Source organism: Elgaria multicarinata, chromosome 1, assembly GCF_023053635.1.
Source record: "Elgaria multicarinata webbii isolate HBS135686 ecotype San Diego chromosome 1, rElgMul1.1.pri, whole genome shotgun sequence".
NCBI lineage: Eukaryota > Metazoa > Chordata > Lepidosauria > Squamata > Anguidae > Elgaria > Elgaria multicarinata.
Window position 1 is genome coordinate 154944293 of NC_086171.1, and position 22553 is coordinate 154966845.

General features: G+C 42.0%; 1 protein-coding gene across 1 annotated transcript in view; it reads left to right on the plus strand.

Moving 5' to 3' along the window:
• ERI3 (ERI1 exoribonuclease family member 3) overlaps nucleotides 1-22553 on the plus strand; it is a 247474-nt gene that overhangs the window by 28218 nt on the left and 196703 nt on the right. Inside the window, exons 3-4 of the mRNA XM_063136972.1 lie at nucleotides 7721-7837; nucleotides 19457-19516. Coding sequence (XP_062993042.1) covers nucleotides 7721-7837; nucleotides 19457-19516 — 177 coding nt within the window. The remainder of the gene's footprint in view (nucleotides 1-7720; nucleotides 7838-19456; nucleotides 19517-22553) is intronic.

Sequence of the window (22553 nt, forward strand, 5' to 3'; positions counted from 1 at the left end):
TCCCTTTGCACTGCTTGATGAATGTCATGTAAGGCTTGAGCTTAGGCAGGGTGTTTACAGGAAGGGGAAGTTGATATGCCCATATATATCGTCTCCCCCTTGAGGATATTCCCGGAGCTACAGAAGTTGTTGTGAGTTTCTAATTATTGTGAGTGGGCAGCCTGTTGCCCTCCAGATGTTGTTTGGATTACAACTCACATCATTTCTAGCCATTGGCCCTGCTGACTGGAGCTGATGGAAACAAAAGTCCAACAATATCAGAGGGACCACAGGCTGCCCAGCCCTGTTCTAATTCTGGGCAGAATCCCCCCGCCTGAAATTCTCTTCCACCCCACTGCATGCGTTGCACAAACAACTTATGCAGCTTGCGCAGCAGTACTTTAGTGCTTCTGGGACAACCCAAAATGAGCAGAAATGCTTGTTTCTGGAAGGAGGCAGGTCGGCTGAGCTTACATAAGAGAGCCTCGTCAACCCTGCCTCCTTCCAGAAATGATTGTTTCTGCTCGTTTCAGGGCTTTTCCTAGGAAGCACTACATCTTCCTTGCATTAGTGGTGGGTCCCACTTGCACAACACAGTTGGTGGTACCCACTGCTTGTGCCGTGGAATTGGTGGGGCAGAAAACAGTAGGGAGAGGCATAAGCACCCCTTTGGATTCTGCCCATAGATTTCTATGCTTCTTCTCCCTGCTCTAATGGGTATTCTCCATGATATGCATTCCTTCATGGTCAAAAACCCAAGGGAGAGGTTGCCAAATGTTACAGCAATGGAAGTTAGAACTGAAACATAGGTATTGAGTTGAGCTTCAGTTCCAATGCTTCAGCACCCCAACAAAATTATCTGCCATACTCAACAATATGTAAAATCTTGAGAGGGAAGGGAAATGTAAAAATTTTGATACCTTGGATGTTGTCGTTATCATCAGAGATTTTGAAGTGCTAGAGTTTTGACAACAGCCAGGCAAAGAAATATGTTTCTCAGGCATGGACCCTCACTTGTTTACAACTTAAGCTGTATGAACTCACACTTTCCTTGATCTTTCAGTCCCAGTCCTTTTGCTCTTTATGTTGGGGCAGTATTGAAGCTGGAGTTAGTGCTACATTGATTTTCAATAAGTTTTGTAATGTAAAGTTTGTTGCAAAGACTGCCTCCTCCTGTATGACCCTGTCCGAAATTTGTACTCGTCACTTGAGGCCTTGTTGCGTGTCTCACCTCTTAGAGAGGTCAGGCTAGTGGGCACTCATAATGGGGCCTTTTGAGTAGTAGCGCCTCAGTTGTGGAATGCCTTCCCCAGAGAGGTTAGGTTAGCCTCCTCCTTACTGCCTTTTAGATGACTAGTGAAGATGATACTCTTCTGCCATGCTGAAGAGTAATGCCACTGTCTGTTATTATCATTAATCTCTGGTTTTAAAATATGTTTTAGGTTTCCTTATTTTTATATTTTAATTGTTGTATTTTATTGTACATTGTCTCAAGCAATCATTGAGCAGAGAGGGTGATGCAAAAATATTCTAAAATAATAATGAATAAACTTTTAATTCTGATAATGAACCTCTTGCAAAATCCAATTTTTGGATATAATGAACCAAGAGTAAAATGAGCAAAGTTACTATTCAGAATTAAATGCTCTAGAAGCTTCAGCAGGTCAGAAATAGAGTAGAGAGATGGTTAACAGGGATGGGTTAACACTATCATATTACATTAGTGCTTTGTAATCTGCACTGGCTTCTAGTCCATTTATGGGCCAGTGCATTTCAAAGTGCTGGTATTAACGTTTAAAGTCCTAAATGGCTTGGGGCCAGGTTACATGTAGGATCACCTGCTCCTGTATTTTCTTGCCCAGAGCTTAAGATCTTTATCATAGATCCTTCTCCAGGTTCCCTGGCTAATGTGATGAGGTGAGTTGCTACCAGGGAGATGGCAGCCATTTTGGTGATGGTGCCCAATTATGGAATGTCATCCCTAGAGAGGCTGACATGGTGCCTACATTAGTATCTTTACAATGCCAAGTGAAGACACATTTTATTTCCTCAGGCCTCTTAAATAAAGATTTAATATATTTTAGATCTTGCAATGAACTATTTATTCCCTTTTGGGTTTTAATTATGTTTTTATAGTGTTTTTATGCTGCTCTGTGTTGGTTTTATGCTGATTTTTGAATTGGTTTGGGATATTTTATTTATTACATTTCTATATTGCCCAATAGCTGAAGTTCTGTGGTCAGTTCACAAAAATTTTAACCACAAAAATACAGCATAAAATATGTTGTAAAATATTAAAGCTTAAAACTACAGTATAAATGTACAACCTGAATAAAACCTACTAACAATTCATAAATTTAAAAAAACATTCGGAGATTTAAAACAATGGAGCTAATAGACTAGAAGACTGAAATGCTAAAATGCATAGGAAAATAAAAAGGTTTCACTGGAGCAAGAAAGAGGATAACGTAGGTGCCAGGTGAGCCTCTCTAGGGAGCTCTTTCCACAACCGGGGTGCCACAGCAGAAAAGGCCCTATTCCTGGTTGGTACCTGTCACATTTCCTTTGGCAAGACCCCCCGGAGAAGAACTACTGAAGATTATCTTAGGCGCCACGCAGGATGATCGTTCAGATAACCTGGCCCCAAACCTTTTAGGGCTTTGAATATTAATGCCGGCACTCTGAATTGGTCTGGAAATGGACTGGCAGCTAGTGAAGCTGGAAAAGTACTTGCGTAATAAGTTTATGTTGGCCAGTCCCATTAACAGTCTTGCTGCCCTATTTTGGACCAGCTGAAGGCAGCCCCACATATAAAGTATTGCAGTAATCAAAGCGAGAGGTTCTCAGAGCATGGATAACTGTAGCTAGACTATCTCTGTCCAATTAAGGACGTAGTTGGTATATCAGCTTAAGCTGATAACAGGTGCTGCATGCCACTGAGTTCACCTGTGCCTCAAATAACAGTTCTGGGTCCAAGAGCATCCCCCAAACTACAAAACTGATCCTTTAGGGGGAGTGCAACCCCTTCTAGGACAGGTTGAACATCACCCAGCTGGGCAGATGAACCACCCACTAACAGTACCTCCGTCTTGTCTGGATTGAGTCTCAGTTTATTGGCCCTCATCCAGTCCATTACTGTGCTCAGGCACTGTTTCTAAACAGCCACTGCCTCACCTGGATTTAGAACTACCCTATTTCTTTGATTCTAAGACACACTTTTTTCCCCATATAAACATCTCTTAGAATCGCAGGTGTGTCTTAGGTGTTTTTTTTCTGCCGGTGGTACTGAAATTAGTGTGCGTCTTACAATCGAAGAAATACGGTAGGTGCCTTTCACATATTGATGACACATCAACCCACACCTCTGGATAATCTCCACAAGTGGTTTTTGGTAGATATGGAACAGCATGGGAGATAAAACAGAGCCCTGTGGAACTACATATCATAGTTGCCAAGGCACAGAGAAGTGATCCCCGTACCACCTTCTGTAATCGGCCATCCAAGTAGGATCGGAACTAATGGAGTGCCTCTAACTCCCACCTCAGACAACCCATCTAGAAGGATACCATGGTCGATGATATCGAAAGCTGCTGAGAGGTCCAAGAAAATCAACAGGGTCACACTCCCCCTGTCCCTCTCTCGGCAAAGGCCATCCCACAGAGTGACCAAGGCAGGTTCTGTTCCAAAACAAGGCCTGAAGATCAATTGAAATGGATTATATGGATTGATTTTAGCTTATTTGAGTGATATTTTGTATATTATTGATTTTAAAGCTTTGTGAACCGCCCGTTTAATTGGATGGTATAGAAATGCCATAAATACAGATGTACTGACATACTGTTCAGCCACTATCAGAGTATCAGTTTTACAGGCTATGGTTATTGTTAAGTCAGCACGTATGTGAGCCTGTAGAATGTCTTTACTGCTTACATAGTGCAGACATTAAGGGAGAAGCTTAACTTCAGATCTTCATGCTTTTTTGCTTAAGAATGAATTGGTGAAGTTAAGGGTCTTACATCTTAAACTGAAAGTATTTTCATCCCAATCTTTCCATTTTTAAAACATAATGTAGCGAATTCCACTTTCTGTAGCAGTACAAGCCTTCATGTAATTTCTAAATGCTGACATGATCACTGTGTGTTTTCATAGGAAGTGATAAAGCTGCTCCTTTTGAATTTCAGCATGGTCATTTACTGTACTCTTCAGACCTCATGTACACTGACTCAAACAGTCTAAGAAGATAACTTAAAAGTACATTATTTATTAACAAAAAATGGTTGGAAATGGTGAAAATCACTCCTGCCAAAATTTGTAAACTGCTGAATCATTTTAATTTGATTTTCCTGAAATCTGGATAGCTTCTTTGGCTCATCAAGGAGATTTTCCACACCAAATTTAATTTTGATTGTACAAATAATATCTGTTTCATAAGGATAGAATGATGAAGAGAGGTCACCCCTTCACTGTATTACTCTAGTTGGTTTAAAAGTAGAAGCGGATGCTTCTGATCTACTTATGGCCATACCAGAGGTATGGTGAAAGTATATGAGCCTGAGGCTCAGTCCTGCTTGGACATACAACACAAAATCACAGTTTAGCATTATGTCCAAACAGGCCACTGACAACTAATAATGATTTGCCCGTTGGTAGTGGTGGTGGTTAAGGAAAATGCAAATGGTTTTGACTGAGTATATGTAAGTGGCAAAGAAAGAAAAGGTAAAATTTGGAAAGAGCAAACTGGTTCAAAAACCTAAAGCACACATTAAATGCAAGTGATCCTGTGCTGAATAAATAAATACAAAATATCAATGACACAATAAAGAGAAACCTCCAAAGCGGAACACCTGCAGATAGCCTGCAGATGTTTGTTCATTAATAAAAGTCCCAAGGTTCTCTCTCCCATCATCCTTCTTTCTTTGCTTAACATTCAGCCTAAGAAGAGTTCTGCAGAATTCAAAAACTTTTTTTTATTTCTAACATGTGACTAGGCAGTTGGTCCTAACAAAGATATTACTGTACTGTTAATTTTGGAGATAGAGAAGGGTTGGGATTTCATCACCAGATAGTGTAATGGTTAGAGCAGAGATGGAGAAAATATAAATAAAAAAATTAAAATAAAAACATTCTCTGAGGTGATGCTGATGCCATTACTTCACAATTATGACCTCCCGAAGAGGCGCTACATGTTGGGATAGCAGGGTTGTGGTTAGGGCCCAAGAACTTAATTCATTTCCCTCAGCCGTAGCAGTTGGATTCTTAAGATGCAAATATTCCTGGCAGAGGAGTTTCTTCCATTCTTTAGGCTTATTTTTCCTCTTCCAGATGTTTTCAGGCAGTTTTGTTGTTGTTGTTTTAAACTAATTCTATTCATGCTTTAAAAATTTATGAAAGCACTAATAAAAATGTCAAAGTGGTAAAAATGTTAGCTTTTGCTTTGCTTTGATTAAATTTTGCAAACTGTTTTTGAATATTAAAAAGCAATTTTTTTTATTCTGTTTTCTCCACAAGTGATTTGAGAGGCTTGGTGCTTGGCTATCACTCAGTAGGCTCATTTGCACTCCAGAGCCCCAGCATCATGCTTCTCTATTAAATAACACAGACAAATTATCCTTTAAAGACACCAAGCAAATTGTCACTCCTCTTACATTAAACTCGGGAGGGGGTGGAGTGGGGAGGAAAGAGACAAAGGATTTTATCGCTTTTATTCCTTGGGTGTTTTTGTTTAATTTCATGTATATATTTTAATAATTGCCAGATCCATCGTAACTGGGCTTGTTTAAACTTTTTATTAACAAGCCCGTGTAAATTTTTGATTATTCAAATTGTTGAATTTTCAATGTTTCTCTTTCCCTCTATCATTATTGATAGAGGGAAAGTAGGATAAAAATCTACTGCTATGGATTATTCACAGTATCAATTTGCTATGGAAAATAGTCATGTATAAGGTTATGTACATGAGTAGAGTGGGAGCAGAGTTTCTCATTTGTCTTCAGTTTCTATGCAAGAGTCACAGAAGCTGAAGTCCAACATGCTGTGTTTTCAGTTCTAGATATGTACAGATGGGATTCAATATACAATACTATGGGATGGCATTGTTGCATGGGACCTGCAGTTCATGTACATATTTACAAATAGTATGTATAGGTCCCTTCTCTTCTGCTTCCTTTGTATGTATTCTTGGATTGTAAGTCCCTTGAGGTAGAGATCTGTCAAATGTGTTCTCTGAATAGCTCCATGTAATAGATGATGCTATATACAGTAATAAGACAATAATAATAATAATACTTAATAATAATAAAATCTTAATTTGTGTTCTTCATCTTCCTTCTGATTCTTTTCTATACTGCAATAATATTTGCAATGTTATCTCTGTGACCATGACTTTAAAAAGAAACAAAACAAACAAAACTAAATGTGTGATCTTAAAGAGGGTAAAGGCTGCAAAATATGTCCCACAATCGGGGTATAGTTGTAATAGTTTTGGACTATACTTGCCCATCTTTGTAACAACATTTAGGGTGAAATCCATTTTGCATGGGTTGATTTCTGTTTTGAAGTGGGTCTTACTTCCTCTCCTCCTTGCACTCACCAGATATGCTCCAGAGACTCTCCCAATAACATGGAACAGATTTTTGGGACATGTGGGGGGCTGCTGGGGGAAAGGGGGAATTGGTTAAGCTAGCAGTAAGTGTTTTATTTTAATTTATTAATTTGTTTAGAATATTTATATACCGCTCCTCATTGAAAAAATTTCGGAGCGGTGTACAAGGTAAAATGAAAATAAAAACAGAATAAAACAGTTAAAATTTTTTTAAAAAAGAAGCAAAAAACAACAACAACACAGAAATCCAAGGCTGCATGTTAAAGAAAGGCTTCTTGGAATAAAGATGTTTTCAGGAGGCACCGAAAAGAGTACAAGGTTGGAGCCTGTCTGACCTCCAGAGGCAGGGAATTCCACAGGAGGGGAGCCATCACGCTGAAGGCTCTTCCCCTGGTGGATTCCAATTGGAGGATGGATCTAGGTGGAACCACCAGGAGCAGGCCCTCGGATGACCTCAGTGACCGGGCAGGTTGGTAAGGGAGAAGGCGCTCTCTCAGGTATCCTGGTCCCAAGTTGTTTATGGCTTTGTACACAAGTACAAGAACCTTAAACCTGGCCCGGTAGCGAATAGGCAGCCAGTGCAGTTCCCTCAGCAGAGGAGTTACATGCTGGAAAGGGCAGCTCCAGACAACAGCCGAGCTGCAGCATTCTGCACTAGCTCCAGCTTCCGGAGCAGCTTCAAGGGCAGCCCCACATAGAGCGCATTGCAGTATTTTGCTGGTGGACATACACAGTTGGATACAACCCTGAAGTCCTTAAAGTGTAAACTTTTGTCTTGGATTCATCCAATTGAACCCTATCAGAAGACAATTCTGCTTATGCAGGGTGTGTGCGCCGCTGATTACACCTTTTCAAATGCAGACTCCCGCATTGCAATGAATGATCATCTTGAATAGTTTTTCAGGGGGTGCAGGGGCCTTATCAGTAAGGAGGAGGCAGAAAAGTCCTATTCCACGGGCAGAACTCTGCTTGTCGTTCTTAGGACCCAAACCATCATTCCCATCCTGACTGATGCTTTTTGTCACATATTACGTGCTCTTTCCATGCAAGTGCGGATTGCTGTTTAGTTTCTTGGAAGGTTCTTTTTTCTTTTCTTTTTCCTTTTGAAAGATGGGTTAATGTCTTGTCTTCTTATTGTAGGAGATCATTGAGTTCCCCATTCTGAAGCTAAATGGCCGGACAATGGAAATTGAATCCACCTTCCACATGTATGTGCAGCCGATGGTCCACCCACAGCTTACACCATTCTGCACGGAGGTAAAGCACTTCATTCTGCTGGCGTTGAACATTACCTGGTGGTTGGGAAAGGTTTCTTATGGAGCATCTGAAATGCAGGCAACTATTTACAGTTTTACATAGCTTTTTTGAGATCTTTTAGCTTGCAGTTTGCTTGGTGCACTAGAATGCATTGGTTAGTTGTCTAGTAGCAGAAATTTAGTGCTTTTGATTTCAACAAATTTTCTTGTTGTCTTCATCATGGAGAACTAGTTTCTAGAGCCAGATTGCATGTTCCAAGCAATCTCCACCCTACTCCTCTGAGGACAAGAACTTTAGACTTTGGAAGTTTATTTATTTATTTGTTTTATTTATTACATTTTTATACCGCCCAATAGCCGAAGCTCTCTGGGCGGTTCACAAAAATTAAAACCATAATAAAACACCCAGCAAGTTAAAAACACAAATACAAAATACAGTATAAAAAGCACAACCAGGATAAAACCACGCAGCAAAATTGATGTAAGATTAAAATACAGAGTTAGAACAGTAAAATTTAAATTTAAATTAGAATTAAGTGTTAAAATACTGAGAGAATAAAAAGGTCTTAATCTGGCAACTAAAAGAGTGCAGTATAGGCGCCAGACGGACCTCTCTGGGGAACTCATTCCACAGCTGGGGTGCCACAGCAGAGAAAGCCCTCCTCCTAGTAGTTACCCCAAAAATACATTTCTCCATTCTGCAATATGCTCTCACCAACTATCCAACTGCCACAAGTCAAGGCCTATGCTGCGTTAAGAAGGGGTTAATGTTCTCTGAAAGGAAGTAGGAAGGTTTCCAGCATTTTGCCTGGGGATGGGGGAAGGAGCTGTTCGTCAGTTAGCTATGAGTGGTTCTGGGAACAGCAGATAAATCATCTTACCTCCATATGTAGAAGAGACCTGTGGTAAACAGGTAGCTGATGTGGTGAAGTCCTGTCAGTACTACAGTGCCACAAAGCCATTGGGGATACAGGGAGGGAGCAGATGAGAGAACAAACCACGGTTGCATCAATTGTCTGCCAGTCAACCCTTGGTAGGGCAACAAGCCATGGTTTAAATATTCCATGGATTAGCATGATGTGTGAACACAGTCAAAATAATCACATAATATAAAGAACTCACTGAGAAACTTGAGGGAGCGGGAGAATCCTATTCACTGGGTTCAGATGTAAAACCAAACCATAGTTTGGCATAACATATTTGAACCTTGGGCTTGTGTGCTGCCTTGCCTCTCACATGGCAAGTCTCTCTCTCCTTTCCTAGTCTTAAAAAAGGGAAGGCACATGTGTGCCGGTTTTGACAAACTATGATTTCCCTCATACCATGAAAGGAAGCAGGGAATCACTTGCACACAGTAGTTGAGTAGTTGGAACAAATTGGACCCATTCTGTTTCTGCATACTGCTCGTCGTGTTGGGACAAGCTGAACTTGCCCAAGTTATCCTTTCTGTACAACTTTTAAAGGCATATATGTCCTGTTCCATGAGAGCTGGAAATATTGTAGAAACCAGGGTGTTCTGGGTGGTATGAATGATAGCATGGGCAAGAAGAACACAGCTCTGGGATCATATGATGAGTCCTTTATTCTTCTCTCCCTACTCCATATAAGCATTTGTCTAAATAGCTGCGAACGGCTCCCCCTCTATGTATGCTTCTCCAGAAGCTCTGATTTTGCTAAATGCTGGTAAAAGGCTTTGTATCTGCACCCCTACTTATAAATGGTAAGCTTTATAGGTCTCTTTGTCTGCACAGAAAAGCCAGGTCCGATTATCTGATGGTATGCCAGAGACAAGTGCTTATGTAATCAGCAAACTGTCTTGGAGTAGAAATACGATGGTGCACTAGATAAAAGCCAGAGGAAAATCCATGCAGTTGACATTGTCTTGAAGCTTGTCTACCGTGCTGCCCTCTTCTGTCTTTGCCATTTCCACTAGGAAAAGCTGCTGTGGCAAATTGACTAATTACACACCTTCATCCAACTTTCTGCAGAGTTATCTGGAAAATATGTCCTCCTTGTTACTGGAGCAGCAAGAAATCTATTTTGCTGGCGTAGGTTTGAACTAGACTGTGAATCTAGGTTGTTGCTAGTCCTTCTCTTGATGATCTTTTATTACTCATGAGGCTGTAAACACTTTGTCAACAGGGGAAGCTATAAGGCAGGGGGATCATCTTGCATAATGTCTTTTTCCATATCACACTGTACTCTTCCATAATGGTCTGTGGGGAAAGGCTATCAAACTTACTTTCTCTTAACTGCTCTCAAAGCCAGGAAGGGAGACTTTAAATTCTGCAGGTGTTTTCTTCTTAGACCAGAATCAGGGAGACATAAACCTGAGCATAAATATTTCTCTCTTATTATTTATTTATTTATTTATTACATTTTTATACCGCCCAATAGCCGAAGCTCTCTGAGCGGTTCACAAAAATTCAAACCATAGTAAGACAGCCAACAGGTTAAAAGCACAAATACAAAATACAATATAAAAAGCACAACCAGAATAAAAACCACGCAGCAAAATTGATATAAAATTAAAATACAGAGTTAAAACAGTAAAATTTAAATTTAAGTTCAAATTAAGTGTTAAAATACTGAGAGAACAAAAAGGTCTTCAGCTGGCGATGAAAGGAGTACAGTGTAGGCGCCAGGCGGACATCTCTGGGGAGCTCATTCCACAACCGGGGTGCCACAGCGGAGAAAGCCCTCCTCCTAGTAGCCACCTGCCTCACTTCCTTTGGCAGGGGTTCACGGAGAAGGGCCCCTGTAGATGATCTTAAGGTCCAGGCAGGTACATATGGGAGGAGGCATTCCTTCAAATAACGTGGCCCCAAACCATTTAGGGCTTTAAATGTCAATACCAGCACTTTGAATCGGGCCCGGACCTGGACTGGCAGCCAATGAAGTTGTAAAAGGACAGGGGTAATATGATGTCGCCAGCCAGTCCCTGTTAGTAAACGGGCTGCTCTGTTTTGTACCAGCTGAAGCTTCCGGACCGTTTTCAAAGGCAGCCCCACGTATAACGCATTGCAGTAATTAAAGCGAGAGGTTCTCAGAGCATGGATAACTGTAGCTAGGCTATCTCTGTCCAGGTAAGGGCGTAGTTGGTATATCAACCTAAGCTGATAAAAGGTGCTCTTTGCCACTGAGTTCACCTGTGCCTCAAGTGACAGTTCTGGATCCAAGAACACCCCCAAACTACGGACCTGATCCTTTAGGGAGAGCGCAACCCCGTCCAGGACAGGGCAAACATCACCTCGCCAGACAGATGAACCACCCGCTAACAGTACCTCCGTCTTGTCTGGATTGAGTCTCAGTTTGTTAGCCCTCATCCAGTCCATTACCGTGCCCAGGCACTGGTTCAGAACAGTCACTGCCTCACCTGGGTTTGATGAAAAGGAAAGGTAGAGCTGGGTATCATCCGCATATTGATGACACCTCAGTCCACATCTCCGGATAACCTCCCCCAGCGGCTTCATGTATATGTTAAACAGCATAGGGGATAAGATAGAGCCCTGTGGAACCCCATGGCTTAGAAGCCACGGCACAGCGCAATAATCCCCCAGCACCAAATTCTGGAATCGGCCATCCAAGTAGGAGCGGAACCACTGCAACGCAGTACCTCCCACTCCCAGCTCAGACATCCAATTCAGAAGGATACCATGGTCGATGGTATCGAAGGCCGCTGAGAGGTCCAGGAGAACCAACAGGGTCGCACTCCCCCTGTCTCTCTCCCGACAGAGGTCATCCCATAGGGCGACCAAGGCAGTTTCCTTTCCAAAACCAGGCCTGAAACCCGATTGAAATGGATCTAGATAATCCGTTTCATTCAAGAGTGCCTGGAGTTGTCCTGCAACCACCCGCTCAAGCACCTTGCCCAGGAAAGGGATATTAGCCACCAGCCTGTAGTTGTTAACATCCTCCGGGTCCAGATTAGGCTTCTTCAGGAGTGGTCTAATTACCGCCTCTTTTAAAGAGGCTGGCACCACTCCCTCTCTCAAGGAGGCATTTACAACCTCCTGGACCCAGCCGGCGATCCTCTCCTTATTTGATGTAATGAGCCACGAGGGGCAAGGGTCAAGCACACAGGTGGTCGACCGGACTTGGCCAAGCACCTTGTCCACATCCTCGGGCCTCAATAACTGAAACTCATCCAATAAAGCTGATCCGGACGGCGCTCTGAACGCCTCTACTAGTGGAGCTGCATTAAATGTGGTGTCCAATTCATGACGAATCTGAGCGACTTTATCTTCAAAGTGCCGTGCAAACTCATCACAGCGTGCTACCGAGGGTTCAACTATCTCACGCCCTGGCCCAGAGTGTAACAGGCTGCGAACCACTCGGAAAAGCTCCGCCGGACGACACTGAGAAGATGCAATGCTGGTGGAAAAGAACTGTCTCTTTGCCACCCTCACCGCCACAGAGTAGGCTCGAGTGAGCTCTAGCCCATGTTCGATCAGACCCAGCACGAGTTTTCCTCCACCTGCGTTCTAGCTGTCTTCCCCTCTTGCTTCATTGCCCTCAGCTCAGGTGTATGCCAAGGATCTGACCGGGCTCTGCTCAGAGGGAGAGGACGCTTGGGCGTGATCGTGTCAACCGCCCGAGTCATCTCTGCATTCCACAGAGCGACCTGGGCTTCGACAGGAGCACCGGCCATATCAGCAGGAAAATCCCCCAGAGCCCTCTGGAATCCATCGGAGTCCATTAGCCTTCGGGTGCGGACCATTTTAATATGCCCCCCACCCTTGCAGAGGGGAAAGGCCGCCAAGAGTCTAAACCTCAATAGGAAGTGATCCGACCATGACAAGGGGGTAGATGTTAGTTCCCCCACTTCCAGATCACCATCCTCCTGTCCAGTCGAGTAAACCAGATCAAGCATGTCCCCTTTTACATGCGTTGGGCCAGTAACATGTTGAGACAGCCCCATGGTTGTCATGGCAGCCATGAAGTCCTGAGCTGTTCCAGATATAGCAGCCTCGGCATGCAAGTTGAGATCCCCCAGAACCACCATCCTGGGGGTCGTCAACACTAGGTCCGAGACAACCTCCGTCAGCTCAGGCAGGGAGACTGTTGGGCAGCGGGGTGGACGGTACACCAGCAGAATCCCTAATCTGTCTCGAGTACCCAACACACAGTACAAACACTCAAGATCAGCACTCGACTGAACAGGAAGCCTAGAGAGGGAGATTGTATTTCTATAGACCACGGCAACCCCCCCTCCCCGGCCCTCGAGTCTGTGCTGGTGCTGCACCGAGTGCCCAGGAGGGCCCAGCTGGGTGAGAGCAACCCCTCCCAGTTCACCCACCCAGGTCTCAGTGATACATACCAGGTCAGTTGAGGCCTGCTGGTGGTAATTGTAGGGCAGAGAGAGGAAACTTTTTAGTAGAAAGAATGTGAAGAATTCTTAAGGGTGTCGAGCATTACTTTCCCCTAAGATTTAAAGATTCGTGTAGAGAAGTGTGTCAACATGTATGAGAGATTGCTAAAGTTGCAGAGAGATGTAATATTGAGATGGTTATGTGAGAAACTGAAGCACACAACTCAAGCTGGTCCCCTGTTTACAGCCCTCAGTAGTTGACAAAGGCCATCCTGTTCTTTCACTGTGGTATGTTTTTGGTGTATAGTTTTCCCATTTATACTAGATATAGCAGGTGTAGGTAACCGTTTTTGGCACATGGGCACAGTTGGTAATTTGAGAAACTGTCTGGGTACCGCCACAAAATGGCTGCCTTGGGGGGCGTGGGTAGTCACAACAGGGAAGTAACCTGCCCAAAGGACTGAGTACAAGGAAGACGTGTAGTCTAAGATCCAACACAGTAAACAATTCCTTTGAAACAGTTTGCAGCAGCAATAGAAACTTGCTCTGCCATCTCTCACTCTGGATCACCACCTCTACAGACTCTCCCTCTTTCCCCCATCTCTCTCTCTCTCTCTCACACACACACACACACCAGTCAGTGGAGGCCCTTATTTTGCTTTGAGGCAATCTCAGCTGCCAATAAGAAAATCTTTTCATTAATTACTATTTTTAGGGAGGGTTAGGGTACCTTGGTGGGTGCCAAGAAAGTTGTCCATAGGCACACTGGTTCTGATGGGCACCACATCTGATCTCTAGCATAAGAAATTCATGACACAGAAAAGAAACCAAGGAAGCACAGAACAGTTAACTTGCACATCTATTTTTTCCTTTTAGAGTATCTGAGGCCTGTAGGCAGCTGCTATTACCTAATTAAACTATGGATTAATATAAAAATGGTTTCAAGAATGCAAAATGCAGTCTTTGTCCTTCTCTCTCCTTAAAATTCCACCTAATAATGACTTGATGAACTTCAGGAGTCCACCTAGAGGAACCCTGCATTCTGAAAATTAAAAATTTCCCCCTAAAAGGTGTGTATTACCATTCTAGGGAAGTTATATGAGAAAATAATCTTCCCATTATAAGCAGCTTATTCAGCTGGTCAGGTATTTGGTATTCATTAGACATAATTAGAGTTTAATTGGAGTTTAATATTTTTTCTTACACACCCCAGTTACAGTACCAGCCAGCTGCAGAAATGCAAGTCTGGAAACAAGCTTGCTGGTGCTACGCTATGTTTTGTCTACTATTATTTATATGTATAATGCCATCATTGACTCTTTTTTAAAGTAACTTTTTAAAAAAACGATAGTTAACAGTTTTTAGATAACTAATATAAACAGGGTAGGAGGGGAAGAGGGGTTAACAAGTATTTCATGTTTGGGATAACAGGTAACAGCTTACAATAGTACTATACCTAGTAAGATGTCCATTATGTATGGGAGTTGCTGTCCTGCAAGATAGAATTTGGAAAATAGCATTAATGTTCTCTGTCCATTGTATAATTACTGGTAGAGATTTGTCTTTCCAGTGTTGCAAGGTGTCTTTTTGCTACTACAAGTGCTCTCAGGGTCTATTTTTGTTTTCCATCCAACAGTTCCCAAAGGGCTGGGATTTAATTCAAAAGATCATGAATGTTAGTAAACTTCAGAGATAATTCCAAAAAAAAAAAAAAAAAGCGGAAAAATGACTGCAGTCCAGAAGGAAACCATATGGGACACGCCGACATCTTTTGCAGAGTAACTTAAGGAAATGGCAGGTCTCATCCCTGAGGAGATTACACTGTTAAATTTAGGATGTTTGAAGATGGGGTGGTGGTTGTATGGGGAGACATCAGAGAAGGAAGGAAGGAAAGGACCTCTCGTGCAAGCACTGAGTCATTACTGGCTCTTGGAGGGACGCCAGCTTTTGCTGACGTTTTTTTGGCAGGCCTTATAGCGGGGTGGTTTGCCGTTGCCTTCCCCGGCCATTATTACCTTTCCCCCAGCTAGCTGGGTACTCATTTTACCGACCTCGGAAGGATGGAAGGCTGAGTCGACCCGAGCCGGCTGCCTGAAACCAGCTTCCGCTGGGATCGAACTCAGGCCGTGGGGAGAGTTTCAGCTGCAGAAACTGCTGCTTTACCGCTCTGCGAAAATAGATGAGGGATAACAAATGCAGTTTCCTGTACTTAGGGTTACTTTCAGTTGGGGATCAGGACTAAAAGGTTATGTCAGAGGCTTCACAGAAAAGGTAGGATTTGAGCTGAGTTGATGGAAGAGAGACGACATCACATAGGTACTGGAGAGAGTTTCAGGTATGGTGGGGGATTTAGTGATGTGCACTGGCATTTCAGTAGAGAATTTCATTTCTGTCTCATGCTTAGAGATGTAAATTTTTTGGAAATTTTGAGGCTATGGGAAAAAACTTTTTTTTCTGGAAAAAACTGACATTTTGGGGAAAATGAAAACATATGCAATACTTTTTTTAGCTCTCTTTACAGATATAAAGCCACTTTATTACTTTAGGAACTTAAAATGTATTATGTATAACATGATTTGCTCATAAAATTGTGATTAAAATTAAAAACATTTAAAAGTCAACTCAGGAAATATGTAATTATTATCTGAATAAACTATACTTTTAAATTTAATATATCAGAAGTAATAGTTTTATGAGCAAACCAAGTTATACATAATACATGTTCAGTTTCTTTTTTATGTTTCAAACCAGAGGGGATATCAGCAAGCAATTCCTGAAACATCTGAATCATCCTAGAAGCCAAAAGAAGCAGGAAGAGGTGGAGGTGGAGGAAGACTAGTGTACAGCATTTGTTCCTCTTTGGGGTGGTGTTTAGGGAAATCTGGTCTGAAGGAAAAGCTTTTGAGATCTCTTGGGCGTCTATCAGTTGGACCTTAACTTCTTAGGGAATCCCAACAATGCCTTCCCAAATTACAGGAAATTCTTATGCTTCCCTTTGTGATGTCTAAGAAAGCTGAGACCAAGGATCGTTCTCTCTTTACAGTTAGAGGAGCAAAAGGCTCACCACTTCACATGTACCACAATACCTCACAATGCTGATTTGAACATCATGATAAGCCAGGATTCTGGAGAATCCTGGCTTATCAGGATTGAGCAAGTGTGGTGGTGTATGGTACACTATTGTTCCCACTTGGCTCCTCTGTGGTTTGTTTTTTGTAACATCCAAAGCAAGGGTTCTGGTGTACCTCTTCCAAACAAGCCAGCGTCATAAGCCATGGTTTCTTGTTAGCTGGCGTGTTTGGGGAGAGACAAGACAGAATTCTGGGTTTGGTCATCATGATAAACCACAGAAAAAGGGTCCGGTTTGTTTAGCTGCTCCCACTTGCAAGAAAAACCAAACCAGAGCAATTGGGCAGTGTGCAGAATTGCTTGATCCCAATAAGCCAGCATTCTCTAGAACCCTGGCTCATTGTGATGTCCGAACTAGCCCTTTGCATCTAGCTATATTAAACAGAAAAGAGAGAATGAGTATAGGGACTTACATATGATAACAGTGAAACAGAAGAGTTGTACAGCAAAAAGAAGTCCAAGTGCCAGGCAGGCCTATGCTTAATTCTTAGATCAGAGACTCAGTTACTATCTGGGTACTACCTTTTGTGGGGCGTAGGCTGGAGTCTCACTTTCATAATAAGGATGTTAGTTGAATAGATTTGGGTACAGAAAGGCGTTTCTTAGTTATGGAATCTTATTAGAAAGTGTCGCAAATTGGCAAGGAAAAGTTGTGACGATTCTTTCTGTGAAGGTTTTATGAGTAGGCATCTCTCTAAGGTGCTTGAGGATTAGGGTTTTCTACTTCAGAGTATAGGATTGGGATAAACTAGCTTCTGTATCTTTGTTATCTGCTAAGTGTCTTTAACAAGCAATATGATTATGTGTTTTTTCTTCCTCTCTCTACACTCCTGGGTGTCATTATAGAGTTATGTTTCTGTGTTACTATGAAACATTTTGCTTCAGGCCTAATAGTAGATACATGGGTGGTCTCCTTGAAATAATATTCCATATAAGAATTAGTGGAGTACTGACAGTGATCTCCTTTGTCTCTGTGGGATTTATAATACAAAATGCAATCACTTTTAAAGTGCAAAATGCTTCTTCTCAAATTGAATTTGCAAATGTCTATAAAATTGTAAACCTAGCTTTATGCTCTGTTCTGATAACGCTTTGATACTTGTTCCTCCATTCCCTGGCAAGCTGCAGTGCTGATGCCCTGAGCACCACACTTTTCCAGAGAGGTTTATTTTATTTATCTGTTTATGGCCCTTTTTTTCTTGTGTTAATCACCAGTGTATGGGAGTGCCTGAAGTCACCTTGAGCTGTAAAATGTAAATGAGGGGTGCAGTGGGAATGACACTGAAGTTGCACGCTAAAACTGGAGGCATTTTACTTATTCCATTAGACTAGAGCATCAACTGCAGGGCTTGAGGTGTAGAACTTGCTTTCCTAAGGTAAGTATTTGATACCATGGAGTTGGTATTCATGTAGCATGTCAGTCCTAAGGCCTTTATATTTCCATACCATAATAGCTCTTTTGTGATGGAGAGCATGGTTGTTGCTTGCCTTCTTCCATTTCCCATTATTTGATGAGGATACCTCCAGTATCTGAGGCAGTAAGCCTGTGTGCACCAGTTGCTGGGGAGCATGGGTGGGAGGGTGCTGTTGCACCATGTCCTGCTTTGTTGGTTGACAGCTGGTTGCCCCCTTTGTGAACAGAGTACTGGACTAGATGGACCCTTCTTATGGTCTTATCAACTAAAGTGTAAGTAAGCAAGACCGGTTTGCTCAAAATCACATTTTTTGAGACAAAAAGTCCCTCTTCTCTCCACCAGCTGCACTTCCATTGGCAAGAAGAGGAAATTGATCACAGATTACAAGCAGGTTTATACAATCCTAGAAGTGTAGATTTAGAAGGGATTACTGATGTCATCTAGTCCAACCTGAAAAGAGAAGGATACTCCCTGTTCAAGACCATGGACAGGTTGGCTCATGTTAACTGGGTTATTCTGTATTAACAAGAAGAGAGGAGGTGTGGGAAGGTGGACAAGGAATAATTTTATTAGTACAAGTTTAGATGCCTCAAGCAGGTGAGCCAAATCCAGTCTATAAAAGAAGCCTCAAACCTCAGAGACTGCACATCAGTCTGACCTGGAAGGAATTTCTGTTGTGACCTAATATAGTGGCCAATTATATCCCAAGTATGATAGCAGGGCCTATGTGCTTAGGATCTCCAGGAGATCCTTTTAAATATTTATTTATTTATTGCATTTCTGTACTGCCCAATAGCCGAAGCTCTCTGGGTGGTTCACAAAAATCAAAACCATAAGTATAATTTGAAATATAAAACTTAAACCACAATGTAAAAACACAGTGGCCCTGTTCAGAAAACACCTTAAACTATGGTTTAATGTGTTTTCTGAACAGGGCCACTACAAAAGTAAAACCAGAATAAAACCAAGCAACAATACAAAGATTTCAAATGCAGATTTAAAACAGGAATGTTAAAAGACTAAGACGATAAAATGTTAAAATACTGGGAAAATAACAAGGTCTTCATCTGGCGTTGAAAAGAGTATAACGTGTAGGTGCCAGGTGAACCTCTCTAGGGAGCTCATTCCAAAGCTGGGGTGCCACAGCAGAGAAGACCACTTCTATATGTGTGAAGCTCTGTAGCTGGGCCTTCCAACCATTTTAGGGTGGTGGGCTCATATGGAATGTTGAATGTGTCATGGATGCTCTCACAAAATGGCTGCTATGGGAGTGCCTTGCCATACATAAAATGACTGCCGTGGTCAGCTTGGTTGGTCACAGAACACTCATTTCCCAGAAGCAAACTGGCATGACTAAAAGAAAAGTAATTTGCCCAAGAGCTTAAGTACAGGGCAGAGTTTGGGTCTGCGTTCCAAAACATGAATCACCTCTTTTGAACCCAAATGAAGATGGGGTTGGAAAACAGCATTTCATTTTGCAGCAAGCCAGTCTCCCAGTTACCTTAATTTTAAAAAAAATCTTAAGAAACAAAATGAAAATTAGGAGCAACAGGTACACATTGGAGACCTCAGCTCTACAGGTTTCTTGTTTTTGGAGATCCATAATCTGGGTTTCTGTGAATGTGTGTGCTTTGTTATTGTTTGTGTGGAGCACAAGAGTATTTTGGAAAATCAATGAGAAGAGCAGAAAAAGATGGCCTGTTCTTTCCAATGGTCTTTTAAAGATTTCACTGATTTTTTGTTTTCTGTGTTTCCTTTGTTTCAGCTGACTGGAATAATTCAAGCCATGGTGGATGGGCAACCCACTCTCCAGCAAGTGCTTGAGGTAAGCAGAATAACCTTTAGTTCCTGACCTCTGACACCTCCTCTCCCTTCCCCCTGCCTCTTCCTGTTTATCGAACCACGTAATTTGACTATGATTACAGCTTCATTAGAATAACATTTGCTGTCACATCAGTGGCATGGTGTTGAGAATATTGAACCATTGATCTGTCATTTCCAGCTGTTCATGTCAAAGGTACTGACAGCATGTCCAGACTCCTGCCAGAAGTCATGAGAGGCGCTGTGTGTGTGGGGGAACTCTCTTGCTAGAGATGGTCTTCAGGGGTCAGCAATGTTGCATTAAGACTACTGCATGAAAGATGATAGATTAATGTATGTATCAGCTTAAATGCTCTGCAATAAACCACAGTAGAAGGAATAGTGCCTCTGAAATCTTATCTATGATTGTAGTGAATATAGGAGATAGTCTTAATAGTGCCATCTGCTTAATGTTGAATTTCTACAGCATTTAAAGCTTAATTAGCTGAAAGTACTTTTGCAATCAATAGCTTTTGTTGTTTGGCATCTATGGATGGAATCCTCCAGGAGGTAGATCCTATTCTGACTGCAGTTCGATGTGTTGCTCCCATCAGGATTTGTGTCTAATAGTTCTTAATCAACATAATTGCAACCGTAGCTTGTGTAAGGAAATCTGATTAAAGGTTAAAGTTGCACTCTCCTGCTTTAGGGATAATGTGGAATCTCTTGGTGAGGGGGAAGGGGACAGCTGTGTATCCCTGAATGATATTCCCTGCTGTATCGGGAGCTGCGTCAACTTCCATTCTCTGTTGGAAAAAGCACCTGTTTGTGACTAGTAGAGCTTACCTTAATAGTTCATTCAAAATCCATGGGCTCCCCTTCTTGTTGTCAGGGTCAAGAACGGGGTCCTAAACACCCATGCCTCCTGTTCTTTTAGTTCACTTTCGTATTCTAGCATAATTCAATATAAGCCAGACAGAGTAATTTGCATATGGTGCCAAATACAAAATTAATGTATCTTAACCTTCCATCTAGAAGGGTGAGGTGACTGAGTTAAGAGGGGACTTGTATAATAATAATAATAATAATAATAATAATAATAATAATAAATTCTTACCCGCCTCTCTACTTGGATCGAGGCGGGGAACAACAGTGAATATAAAACACATTAAAAACTGATTAAAAACATAGCATACATGATTAAAACATCCTTAAAACATCCAGCAAATGGTTGATGCCCACTGTTGGGAACCATAGGAAGCTGGTTATACCATGTCAAAGCATCGATCCATCTAGTTCAGTATTGTCTACTGCACCATGATTGTTGAACATTAGGCTCATGGGTGAAATATGGCTCTCCTGGAGTCCCAGTCCAGCTCTCTGGGATTCCCCAGGCCATGTCTCCTTTCCCTCTGAATTCTGATTGCTTGTTGGTTTCTCATCTTTTGCACCCCTCCCCGGCATTCTTAAAGGTTAAATTGCTTTTCTTTAGCTACTGGCAGCAAGAGCTTTAAACTAAAATATGCTGGAATTTTGGGCCCACCCCTTTTGCCATCTCTTCATAGTCTAGCATGGTTTCCCCATTCCTAATATGGTAATTAACGTAACATTTTTTTCGTGGAAGAGGAAGCTGACCTGGCATATATTACTGAGGCTTGGGTGGGTGAATTGGGTGGTGTTGATCTGATCCAATTTTGTCCACCTGGGTACTTAGTGTTATGTCAGCATAGGCTGTAGAGTTTGTGGGATGATGTCGCCATGATCTGGCTGGCTTGGAGGGCCTGCATTTGGTATTGGCCAAAGAGACAGATCGGGGATGTTGCTGGTGTACCACCCATCCTCCTGCCCAGAAGCCTTCCTGGGCTGATTTTGGAGGAATCCCAAGGCTACTTCTAGTGGATTGGGTAAATATTTCATGGTCTCCATATCAATCATGGGGCTATCTCAAGTTGTCACCCAGCTGACTCACAGAGCAAGACATACCCACAACTTATTCCCAAATTGTAACAGAGATAGTCTGAAAACAAGAGGCATACAAACAACTCTGTTGTCATAGCCAGACCATTTCATGGTACAGTTTGGACTCATAACGCAGTTTCTGTCTGCCTGAGTGGGAAACCAATTTGAATGGTCAACTTCCAGAAACAAATAGAATCTGACGGATTCCCTCATGCTCTGGGGGAGTTTCCAATAGACACAGCTGTCAACCCTGTTAAGTACCCAGTCTCACTATTGGATGGTCAGGTGTGAAGGGCTTTTGGGTGCCCATTTAGCTCCCTGGTATTCCAGGGAGCTACGAACAATGAAACAAGCTGGATGATGGCTAGAACACAAAATAGTGCAAGATGGTGGAGTTGGCCAAGCATGTGTTATATCACAAAATTGTGTCTGTGTGGCAGTGAGAGTGGTGAAAAAGGTTTATTTCGCTGCTTCCATTGCATCTTCAAGTAACTCCAGTGAGCTCCTCAGAGTGGTCCAGGGTTTATTAATATTTATCCTGGTGAATGAAAGTTTGGAACCATCAGAGACCTGCTAAGCACATTCCACTTTGTGGAATGGTCATTTCCCTGAGATTAGACATACATCAATCATTCTTATTTTTACTTGGATGATGAAGACATAAGCCTTCCTGATAGTTTAGCCTACTGTGTATTTTATTCATAAGGATATGTAGATATATTTTATTGTTTCTATGTATTGGTTTTATATATTTGTGTTTTTATACTTTGTGTACATTGCCTTGAAATCTGTAGATGTAAGTGGTTTATAAATACCTGTAAATAAGTTAATTAATAACAAATAATAGTATTATGCACCGAGTAACTTTGTACACATGTGGCACAGTATAAAGGGGTCAGGGTCAATGAGCATTTCCTGACTACCTTCCTTTGAGCAGACCTCTCATGCTGTGTCACAAATGGCTTTTGATATTTCTCTTGGTTTCAAAAGAGGTTTGTCAGGTGGCATAGAGAGGTAATGGTTGAGAAACAAAAGCCTAAAAGTTCCTTTTGAGTGTGCAAAACTTGATACAGTATGAAGTTTCTTGGATCTAGGCCACAATA